The following is a 12,813-nucleotide window of genomic DNA, read 5'->3' as shown; positions in this document are numbered from 1 at the left end:
TAGGTTTGCGAGAATTCACATTATGTCTTTTGAACTTATCACCTTGGTTGTCGTTGGAGCATCCCTCCTTGACAAACTTAGGTGCAACATATTTTTCTGATGTTTTTGAAATTTTTGGAGTTTTGTTTTTATTAGAAATTCCATTACGAGAATTCAAAGTTTCAACCGAATCAATCACACAAGTATCCTTGCTATTTAAAACAGAGCCCACACAAACAGTCGAAATAACAGAATTTAAAACAGGAAGTTCTAAAGAAACATTAGAAATGAAATTATTATCAAAATCAAAACATGGGTCGTCATCCTCATCAGTCCACTCCTTCACAATTAATTTTTTTGCAACATGAGGTAGACACGTTAGAATCATTCACACTTGAGTTAGATGAATCGGCACTAGCAGAGCCAGTCCCCTCACCTTTATCTTGTTTACCGTATTTCAAATCTTTTATCTTTTCTTCCTGTTCTTTGGTAACAGGGGTAGGAACATAGTTGTGGTTGTATGGTGGGGGAACTTGACTGAATCCTATCCCCTCACCTTCATTTTCCTTCCACCACAACTGATTTTCAATCATTGAGTTGACAACCTTACTGGACCCATCGAATTTTCAAAATCAAGTTCAGCCTTTTCAAACTTGCTAGTCAAATTTAAAATTTCAGATTGGGCGGCTTCCAGCTTAGCAGTCAACTCAGCAATTTCTTGTTTAGCATCAATATAGTGACATCTTTTAATACTAAAATCAGACTTAAGTTTCTTAATATCCTTGTTGAGAGATTCAATTTTATCTAAAAATCCTTTTTCATTTTTCTTAAGCTTAAAACTCTCTGATTTTATTCTTTCCGTATCTCTAATTAGATTATCATTATGAAGTTGATACATCTCATTTTTCTCACCACAATTCAAAGAACATGGTTGAAAACGTACCTCAGATGAGTCCGGAGAAGTGAACGCCATGTATGCAAACTGAAGCTCCTTAACCTTCTCCTCAGCAGTGTTTTACTTTTCAGATTCCTCAACCGTTGCGAAATTTGCAGTTTGATTTCCAATATTCAACACAGCCATCTGTCCTTCTCATGAGAACGTTTGAGCAACCATACCTCTCTCCCCGTTACTTGAACTACCTCCAGCTTCACCCCGAGCATTTTCGGCTGGAACCAAGGCCCTTTCCATATTCCCTTCTTTAGCCGGATTGGTGCATTCTCGAGCAAAATGACCCGGCTCATGACAGTTGCAACACCTGAGAGTTTCCTTGTTAAAACCCACCTTTTGATTGTTTGGCATGTTCCAGTTATTTCTACCCGTCCTTTTGGTAAACTTCTTAGCACGAAAGACCACCATGGCAATTTGCCACGAGATGTCCATTTCTTCAACATCATCAGGATGAATCTGATCAAATTCAGTAGCAGCCATGGGTTGAACTAGATCTCCTGCCAGAAACGCATGGTAACAATTCATAAATCCTGCCATTAATGCAATATTCTCTTGAGTTTCTTTGGGTATGGTAGGAATCTGGCTGGGCTTTACACTGGAGGCGACTTTTCTAGCATCACTAACTGACTGACCAGATTTAGTAAAGAACACTGCAGCTGGGTTGGGTGAGTTTGATGATGATGATTGACCAAGGGTGGATGAGAACATCTGAAAGTTTCCCAGTGGTGGTGGTTGGGAGGGCTTAAATAGTGAGAAACTATCCTGAGACATGAGGGCACTGTTAGAAGTAACGTTATATCCAGCAGCGCTATAAGAGCTAGCATGATTTATTGCCCGTTGTTTATCATCCATGTCGCAGGCCTTAATAGTAGCAATCATCTCGGTCATACTCATTCTGATAAGATCTTTGGTCTTCTTAATGACTGCAACATGCATATCCCAATTCTTTGGCAGAGAATTTACCAACTTGTTGTTAATCTCTGAGGTTTGTAGAAGAATTCCAGCAGTTCTCATTTCAGTTACAAGGGATATGAACCTTTGAAGCTGAGATTCCAGTGTTTCTCCCAGAACGTGATTAAACATATTAAACTTCTGTCGCAACAAATCCTGGCGACTTCTCTTCATATCCTCGTTACCCTCATATACTTCTATCAGTGCATCCCACAACTCCTTTGCTGATTTGAGTTCTCTAAACTAGAGAGCAATCTCGGGTGAAAGTGCCATAGTTAGAGTTGATAAAGCTTTCTCATCTTCTTCAACTTTTGCAAAGTCATCATCGTCGTATTGAGCAACTGGTTTCATAAGAACCTCAGTTGAACCAGCCCTTTGATAAGTAATCCTTTGAGGTCCCCTCACAATACTTCTCCAAATCTTTGAATCTTTCATATTGGCATAGTGTTCAAAATGAAATTTCCATTCATTGAACCATTCAGAGGATAACAGACGAGGCACACATGTAGCAGTACCCATGATTGAATCAAGTTCTTGGTGAAGAGATGAGTTAATTGGGTTGCTCCCATTGGTTAACTTGGCCATTTCAAAATAGTTATTGATTTATTTTAAGGTCCAATTGAAATAATAGTCCAATATGAGAAGCCCAAACTTATACTGGGCTGAAAACAGTAACTTGGACCGAGAACTAGTGTTTGCCGAGAACGCAAAGCTGACCAAATAATGACCGAGAACAGGTGTTGACCGAGAACAGATGTTGACCAAGAACAGGTGTTGACCGAGAACACCTTTGACTGAGAACGCCTTTGACCCCGAGAACTCCTTGACCGAGAACTACCAAAAGTTGACCGAGATCTCTGATTTAAGCAAATTTTGACAGAAAACTAAGTGTAGCCGAAAACCAAAATGAACCGAGAACTAAAATTAGCCAAGAGCTGATCCTGGCCGAAATCTCTAAACCTTCCAGATTTTGGCTGTAACAAACTTCCTAGAATTAAGGAATTTGATTTGTTTCCAAGTCAAATCCAATCTTCCAGCAGAATTAATCCCTTTTCTTCTCCGATGAACCACTCACCGGAAAAATCCACACAAACACCAAAAATCAAGATCTTGAATCTGTTGATATCACAATAACGAGCCTGAAATCGTCCAAGGCTCTGATACCATTTGTAAGTCCTGATTGGATCACTACAATATGATATCAACCAAACGAGTATTGGTGCGGAATACCAATGCTCGGTTATTCAAGAACACAAGTGATAACAAGAAAACGAACACTAAGTTGCTTCAAAACACACGTATATTGATTACGTCGGGTGCTTAAGCACTTACAATACTTGAATAATAAAAATAATGAACAACATTAACCCTATACATCACACCACTATATATAGGGACAACATCCAAAGGCCGGCCCAACCAAAACTAAGCCCACCGAGAACACATACACAGTTCTCGGTTTACATGTGCACCCAAGTCCAAATACCAGTAAATAAGCTCAAACCATAACGCTAAGCCCAACAAAGATTACTCTAAAACCTAAAAAGAAAACCAAGAAAATTTTTTGCAAATAACCAATCATTACAAAAAAGTGAAAAAGTAAAAGAAGTTTTGTAATATTAAAAATAAATTTATGCAAAATATGGCGTTAATACCCAATTCCTCCATTACTGTGAAATAAACCTCATGCCATATAAATATTTTTTCGGAAGCTTTGAGTGAGTCATATGTTTCGTGTGATTTAGAACTTGTTGCAATTATTCATTTCAAGACCGCACGAAGCGTTGTATAAGGAAGAAGGTAATATTTACACAATTCCATCAAACCCATTACCAAATTACAAAACCTGATCAATTTATCCATTTTCACCGGTAAAATACAACACTGGTCTTTTACCGGCAGACCCTAAAGAACTGGAAATGCATTCTTTTGATTTCAATTTCCTTCGCTGCATACACTTCACAAAACCTATGTTGCCTCCAGAACTTAGGGAGAGAATCTTTCTCTTTAGCAATGAGGTGAGGAAAAAGTGGCGCCAAGACGAATAAAGGCCACCATTCTGTGGAATTTCCAAAAACGCTATGAAGAGAAGAGCAAAAAGATATGAACGATGCTTAGGTTGCGGAAACTGGTCCCACGAAGAAAGATGTAGAAAAAGTCAAACTCAGTCTCAGCATGAATATACCGAACTAATGAGGGTGGGGGATATTAGGCTCAAAGCCGAACGATCCATTAGAATTAGAAGTTACATTCAGAACAGGATTAAGGAAGAATTGATCCACATCCTCCATAAAACAGGTCTTAACGATCTGACCTTAAAAGAGTCATTAGGTAAATAAAAAAAATAAAAAAATATAAAAAAACTCGGAAAAAGGAGCTAACTATTGAAGACATCTCAAGACTCCCGACAATCAGTGGAAGTTGTATTTATCATCCTCATTAACCCTTAAACCGCCACAAAATACCAAATCCCTACTCACACAAACCCAAACCCTTGTACCTTCTGATCTATGCAACCCTTTTAAAAAGGTGGAGATTTGAACTTGTTACAAGCTTATTTATCATAGGTTGCATTTTGACTAAGAGTGTTCACATACATACATCACATGTATGATCAGATATAAAACCGAGTGTGAGTGAACATTGTGAGAACGTGATGTTTTGCATAAACGGAAGCTCATAAAAACAAAAGTTCCCTCTTATTTATCACTAACATAAAGATTGGTTATTTTTTTCGTCTTCTTGGAGCTCTCTTAAGGGATGGTTATAATCTGCGCTTGCTGTTTTTAGAGGATATTTATAAGAAGATTGCTTGAGGACAAGAAATGTTCAAGTGTGAGGATGTTTGATGTACATAGAAATATACATCTTTTCGGCATCAAATAATCTCTAAAAACTTCAATTTCTATCAAATAACATAGCATAAAAGGCTACTTATCATAATAAAACATAATTTCAGGTAAAACCAAGCCCCAAATGAAGAAACAAGCAAAAAGACGAAGAAAAACAGAAGAAAACACAAGAAAACAAAGAAACATGCCCCCATGTCTCAAGAAACACGCCCCCATGCTTCCAACACAAGAAAAGACAAAATCTGGAAGCAAAAGAACGGGGCCGTGGACGAGAACATAGAAAAGGCAAAGAAGAATTGAGCGCAAAAACAGGTGTATGTATGGTATGCGGGCTCTACGTCTGAAATAGTAAGTTAGGATGGAAAATCCCTCTAACTTCCATTAGACATAGATGTGGCATGTGTAGCGTCGTTATAGACTGCGGACCTTATACGTGTTATAGATGATAGATGTCAACGTAGATAAGGACTGTGGACCTTATACGTATTGTTGGTAAGTGTCAGCATAGAAAACGACTGCGGATTATAGCTTGTGCCAAGGCCTTCCACATGATCCATATCATCCATATCGAAGACTTGATGATGTCTCGGCTCGGCTAATCTCCTAGAATCGCACCCCGGATGTATAGTTTGTAACCTTTTATAGTTTTTCTCATGTGATTAAGACACTTGTGTATTGTTATTGATGATTGATATGATTATTGATGTTTAATATTTCTGTGTGTTCGGTTGGTTTAGGTTTACGTTGGTCTGAACGATCTGTTACCAGTTGCTAGATAATTAGTCATATAACTGTTTGGTTAGATTGAATACGATAAAACGTACAATTACCCTTAACTGAGTCACACTGGCAAGGACTGTTTGATAACCAGTGCCGTGTGTAAAGTAATTGTTGACGTCTAAGGTTTTGTCTGGTTGATCAGTTTTCAGTTAATCGTTAATAATAAATCTGTTAGGTTGCATGAGATACTGTTTGGTTGCTTACTTGAATTCCTGGGTGTGCTTTGCTTTGTTAGCTGCTTAATACTCGTTTACTTGTTCATTGCTTAGTTCTCTTAATTTAAACTATTGCTTGTGTGATCAGCACTAAATCTGTTACTTCATAATATTGAAACTGTTACACGAATTGCATTGACCACATACTCCTTGTGATACGATACCCTACTTGCTCTAACTATTTAGAATAATTAGGTTTTTGATTGACTCAAACGACGATCATCAAGTATGAAAGACTGCAAGTATGAAAATATAGAAGTATGAATGCATGTATGTGTGTATGTATGAATGAAAGAAGCAGGTTAATTATGTAATATGTATTACGGATACATATATATGTATGTATGTATTGTATGTTGCCTGATTAACCAGAACTCACTCATCGTAGCTGACTTTTAGTATGCTCGCAGGCAAATAGGACGATTGAGCTGGCTTGAGGGGGCACATGGGATGGACTGAGTTCATTGGCATCTAGTGAAGAAAAGTTATGATGTTTTATGTTAAGATAAATTAAAAGTTTAAAAACAAGATTTTAATGATTATGTAATGAATGTTTGATGTTTTTTATATTCCTCGAAAAGTTTTAATTCACTGTGATATTTAGAACTGTGTTTATGAATAAATCCAACGCTAAGGTAGGGCACAGGGACCGAGGCCTTACAAGTTGGTATCAGAGCATACGTTCGAGAGAAATAAGCATCCTACATGCTTAGACTCGAACAGAGAATGAGACTTAAGTAAGAAAAGAAAGAAGATGCTAGTTCAAGAAACCCATGTGTCACTCAAGCAAGCTAAGTAAGGGTAAGGTACATGATTAATTTCATGTATAATGTAAGAAAGTTAGCTTAATTGCTAGGGATAGGATTATTTGATTGTTTGATTGATTAACTGTTTAAAAGTAGAACCTAGCACAAATGGACTCACAAAGGAAAGTGTATAGGACACTGAGAGTAACGTGGTCAGCTAATCACAGCTGGCCATTGTTATTACCTGTTAGCCTTGCTATCCTTGTACTAAATAGTTCCTTGAGTGATGACGTTTGTTTTCCCTATTAGAATACGAATGGCTGGATTAAGAAAGGTTGTTGGTCAAAGAGGTCGCGCTGGACGTCGTGGTAGGCCACGTATTACCTGGGAACCTTCTGAAGAACCAGTTACTAACACAAGAGAAGAAGGAAGTGCGACTGTGCGAGATCAGAGTAACAATGAGTGGTATCAACTGAATCATGCTATTCAAGCCGTCATTGCTCAAGTTGTAGCTACTACAGTAAAGAATCTACATTAGAGTAAGTCTGCTAAAAGCCATGCAAGGGCTGCTGAAAAGATAGGGAAGAGTGTTAAGAAGGGTGATGAGAATGAGAAAGGTGACTCGAGTAAGGTTAGGTCTGTGAAAGTTGATGAAAGGAAGAGGGGCCGAGGTGGGTGTAACTACAAGTCGTTCAAAGGTTGCGACCCGCCTAAGCTGACTGCTCTAGGGGATGCAATCGCTACTCTCCAGTGGATAACCGTTATGGACAAGATTATCCAAATTAGCGAGTGTCGTCCCGACCAAGCAGTGGGTTATGCCACTCAGTCATTTGGTGATGAGGCTATGTTATGGTGGGAAACGATAGAACAAAGGAAGACGCCAGAGGAGATAGAGGCCATGAAGTGGGAATATCCGAAAGAAATGGTGATGAAGCGGTTTTGTGCCGATGTTGAAGTGGAGAGAACAGAGATGATATTTCTGAACTTGAAGGCGGGAAATATGACGCACCACGAGTACACCACTGAGTTCAACCGCCTGTCCAATCTAGTGCCGCATATGGTGAACACTGAAGCGAAGCAGATCAAGTGCTACGTCTCGGGACTTCCACAGAAAGTCCACACGTTAGTCAGGGATAGTAAACCTGCTACCTTTGATTCTGCTGTGGAACTCGCAGAAATGGTTTATGACGAACTAGCTGGGGACGATGTGGTGATGGAGGAAAATAAGGAGAATAAATGGGTTACTACAGCTAATCGGTCCGGCGATATGGTGGCAATACCTGATGAGAGGAAGTTTAAGGTTTGAAACAAAGATGCATGTAAAATATATGGGCAAGTGCATCAGGGAGAACACAAGACTGGATCGGGCAGGTGCTATCGGTGTAGAAAGAGTTGACAAGGGATTGCAAGGAAACATAAGCGGGAGGCGCGAAAGGGGTAAAGACATAGGTCAAGCTTGTTAAGAAAACTGCAGAGAGGAGCATTCGATGAGAGAATAATTGCTTATATAATAATTTTAACTCATTTTGTGTATGACTGCTTAAAGACTTATTTGTGCTATTCTACGTTAAAGTTTAAGACTTATGCTTATTTATGATGTGTAAGATATTGCAATTGTTATAAATGGATTTTGGTTATGAATGAAGATTACGTGTGTCATGATAGAGTGTCGTCTTAGGAAATGGTTTTAAAATAGTATGAAACAATGTCTTTTAGAAAGACGAGATGAGACTTGCTGAATCAGAACAAGAAGCAGTACATCGATGGCCTCATGAGCAAGCTACCTTGAATAGCTAAAACACATGAACACCACTCGGTAACTGCAAGGTCAGGATTAAGAAGGATACCCCAGAAAGCTAAGACGGTCCAAGAAAGTGTATGAATATAGGAAGCGTCCCTTTTACAAGGATTAAGCAGGTTTTGAGGACGAAACCTCTTATAAGGTGGGTAGACTTGTAACATCCCGAAATTTCCATGAATAATATTAAAATATTAATTACGTTGGAAAATTTAAATTGAGTCAGTAGGAAAATAATAATAAATAATAATAAAGATAAAAGGATGGTAGGCTAAAATTGATGGAATTGGATCATGGACTTAGAATGAAGATGGGCCTAAAGTCCATGGGCTTAGGGGGTATAAATACCCCTTAAACCCTAAGTCCTTTCCATCTCCATCATTCTACACCTAAGCCTACACCATCAAAAACACACACTTAAGCCAAACACTCTCTACACTATTCTATTCAAGGATCCAAGACCATCCGAAGGTAAGAAGTTATTCATCTCAGCTGACCCAACATTTTAGAACCCGACACCGCAGCCCCAGAATGCCGAATGAGTCGTTTGAATCTAGATCTAGCTTTATTCGGGTGTTTAATCAACCAAAAACGAGCTTAAGGGCCACCTTAGCTTGGATCTGGACACCCCGAATCTATCTGGGTTAAAAACAATCAAAATCTGGCCAATCATGGTGGCTAATGACGGCTGACGACCCCGGAATCGAAGAAAAACCCTAAAAACGCGAAGAATAAGGTTGGTTTGAACATATACGGGCGTATATGTATATATGGCCGTATGTATGTAGAACGTATACGTATGTATTCGTGTATGTATGTATGCCGTATATGTATGCATACCGTATATGTATGTACACCGTGTATTTATGTACGCCGCGTATGTATGTATGTCGTATATGTATGTATAGAACATATACGTATGTATAACGTGCATGTATGTCCTGTATGTATGTATGTATGGCATGTATGTATGTATGCCGGACGTATATGTATGTAAACACGTATGTATGGCATATATGTATTTATACCGTATATGTATGTATACCGTGTATGCATGTATGTCGTGTATGTATGTCGTATATGTATATAGAATGTATATGTATGTATAACGTGTATGTATGTATGTTGTATATGTATGTATGATGTGTATGTACATATAACGCATATCCATGTATGCCGTAATTATATGTATGTCGTATATTTATAACGTGTATGTATATATGCCGTATATGTATGTATAACGTATGTTTATGTATGACGTATATGTATGTATGACGTATACGTATGCAAGCAAAGAATATGTACTTATACGGTATATACGCTTAAAGAAAGAAACTAATTATTATTAGAAGGTAAGGTTTAAAATGAGAAAGACCTAGAAAGAAGGGCCAAGGACACAAACGAGCACTAGAGTAGTAGTTAACTTATGTGCCTTATTACAGTTAGACGTACACAGCTAAGGAAGGGGATTACGATTAGCTAACAAAATCCAGTTGAGTTTCTAGCCCCATTTCTCTGTTTATGTTTTCGGGGCTGTGTGCATACTCAATGTAGTAGTTGATATTATATATTGCTTGTTAGTAATGTATTTGGTATTAAGAATGTAGAATGTGTACACCTATTAGGTATTTATGTCGGTACGTTATATATTTATTATACATGAGGTACGTGTAAATAGGTGTATGTATGGTATGCGGGCTCTACGTCTGAAATAGTAAGTTAGGATGGAAAATCCCTCTAACTTCCATTAGACAAAGATGTGGCATGTGATAGCGTAGTTATGGACTGCGGACCTTATACGTGTTATAGATGATAGATGTCAACGTAGATAAGGACTGTGGACCTTATACGTATTGTTGGTAAGTGTCAGCATAGAAAACGACTGCGGACCTTAAACGTGCTGGAAATTTAGTGTGGTAGAAAAGGGGAGGACTGCGGACCTCATACGTGCTATGATATAGACGACAACATAGGGAAGCACGGTGGACCTTGTACGTGTTGATGATATAGGGACTGCGGACCTTGTACGTACCATGAATGGTGAACATAGGTAAGGATTGCGGACCTTTTACGTGTTCACAACCTTGAGTATAGGTATAGACGGCGGACTTTGAACATACTCTTGGTTGACTAAGGTAAGTATGGAAGTATGAAAGAATGCAAGTATGAAAAAATAGAAGTATGAATGCATGTATGTGTGTACGTATGAATGAAAGAAGCAAGTTAATAATGTAATATGTATCTACGAATACGTGTGTGTGTATATATATATATATATGAATGTATTGCATATTTCTTGATTAACTTTAACCCACTCAGCGTAGCTGACTTTTAGTATGCACGCAGAAAAATAGGACGATGTAGCTGGCTTGAGGGGACACATGGCATGGACTGAGCTGACCGGCATCTATAGTGAATAAAAGTTATGATGTTTTACGTGAAGATAATTTGAAAGTTTAAAGACAAGTTTTTAATGATTATGTATGAATATTTGATGTTCTTATATTCCGCGAAAAGTTTTAATTCACTATGATATTTAGAACTATGTTTATAAGTAAATTCAACGCTAAAGTAGGGCACCGGGACCTTATAGGGGGACACAATGAGGATTTGGTTAGAAGTGATTTTGTTTCTTATGGTTTCGGTATTTTCTAGCAAAATTTATATTTAGTATAGTTCGTGACACATAAATAAAAGAAAATTATAAATATTAGTAGAAATATATATTAAACACAATGCCCTCGGGCATGTTTGTTTGTGACTCACCCAGTCAAGTTAGTTTGTGAGGTTAGTAGTTTCTCGGTTTTGTTTTGGCAGTTCACCCGAGTTCTCTTGCATTTATCGGTCATTAATAATTAAAAATAATACATACACCAGTTATAAAAACTATTGCTTTTATGAACAATGGTTAGTTTATTGATAAAAGTTATAATGAAAAGGCTATTGTTACACTCTTTCATATTTAAATCCAAACGCTTAGCAATAGTGTTGAAACTCCGGATTCAACACACCATCACAGTTTGGTTTAAAATCATCCTAAACATACAATCAGATAGCAAATGTAATCTCAAAGATCAAGAACATCGGCATAGACCGTAGGCGAGACATAGGTCAACCAAAAAACCGTGATTTTTTTGCAGCTTTATCGCCCGCTGAATTCTTATGTGGCTTCATTTTTACCAGGATAGAATTGAACAATGACATAATTTGTTGGTTTGGTATTTCTTGGCTAGAATGCATATAAACTGATCATTTCCCAAAGTTTGGTTCAAAACTTGTAGATATTATTTGAACATTACTTTAATTGTGTTTTGAAAAAAGTATTAATAATATTTTTTGGTTGAAGCGGAGTCGAGTGTGTATACTCCTTAAAAATGATTTTGTTAATATTATCTATTGAATTTGTGCATGTTTCTGTTGTTGACTAAAGCTATGACCTTCGACAAGATGAGGATTGAGGAACTAATGAGAACGACCCAAATAATAAACCCAACGTGGGTTTACAATACATATATGAATACGGAAAAACTGAAATGTTACAAGTTTAAGTAAAACTCATTTTTAAAAATTTTAAACCTTTGTAAACTTTCATTAAAAGTCATTATCTAAAATCTATATTAACACATTAACACACATAAATGTGTATGTAAGAATAACCAACACGTGCATATTTAATCTTATGAGCTCAAGTGAAGATGAGTTCTTTTGGTTACTTAAGACTAAGGTCAAAGTGGCCAAACTATTTCTTTAGTAAAAGTAAATTACTTAGTCGTGTATTTTAATATATTTTTAGCCCGTGTGGTACACGAGTCCAATTAATTTCTTTAGTTTCTTTTCGAATAACTAATGTAAAAGGATAGGTCTCTATTAAACAAAAGTCATGTGCCCTTATCATTTGTTATTCAATTTACAATAAATACAGATATATCAACCAACTTAATGGTTTATGATGAGAATTGTTTCAATTAATTCTTCCTTCAATTGATTTACTATTTGTTGTTTTCGATTCTACTTGGTTTCACTAGGTATGCTATATACGTGCTTCAACGATGGCTTGATATAGAATAGAAGGTTAGTTTTCTATGATGAATTCGATGTTAGAATTTAAGTCATCAAATTAATATCAGAAGATTTAGCTAGGACCTTCATTTGTAAAGTTAATGATAGATAACATTAGTGATATGGTGAAATAGATCAAGGCTGAGGTGGGAAATCTATATCGTTCTTTGGTATTGCACTAGAAGAAATAGATGTGTCAATGTGACTAAAAGGTGCAACATGCCACTCTATGATTGCACAAGTTGCAATGTGTCACACTTTGGTTGGCTATGACAAGTCATCAACTAATAATAGCAGCAACAATACGATAAAGTTAAATAAAAGCTGAAGCAGAAAATCTAGATTGTTCTTTGGTATTGCACTAGAGGAAATAAATACTCTAATATGACAATAAGGTGTAACGTGCACCTTTATGATTACACGTGCTGCAACGTGTCATACTTTTATTGGCTATGACAAGTCATCAAAGTAGTGATATGGTGAA

General features: G+C 37.2%; 1 protein-coding gene across 1 annotated transcript; it reads right to left on the bottom strand.

The window, feature by feature from the left end:
- Window positions 1–1,069: 1,069 nt before the first annotated feature.
- LOC143581254 (uncharacterized) lies at window positions 1,070–2,340 on the bottom strand. Its single transcript, XM_077064078.1, has one exon. The coding sequence runs from the start codon at window positions 2,051–2,053 to the stop codon at window positions 1,070–1,072; it is 984 nt and encodes a 327-aa protein (XP_076920193.1). The 5' UTR covers window positions 2,054–2,340.
- Between the last annotated feature and the right edge of the window lie 10,473 nt (window positions 2,341–12,813).

This window comes from Bidens hawaiensis, unplaced genomic scaffold (genome assembly GCF_021521415.1).
Source record: "Bidens hawaiensis isolate Kalapana, Puna unplaced genomic scaffold, B.hawaiensis_p1.1 tig00030839_1, whole genome shotgun sequence".
NCBI lineage: Eukaryota > Viridiplantae > Streptophyta > Magnoliopsida > Asterales > Asteraceae > Bidens > Bidens hawaiensis.
This window is presented reverse-complemented; position numbering and strand designations above follow the sequence as displayed.

What these genes read in the sequence shown, in the direction of transcription:
- LOC143581254 (XM_077064078.1), bottom strand. Translation starts at nt 2,053, where the DNA reads ATGAAGAGAAGTCGCCAGGATTTGTTGCGACAGAAGTTTAATATGTTT.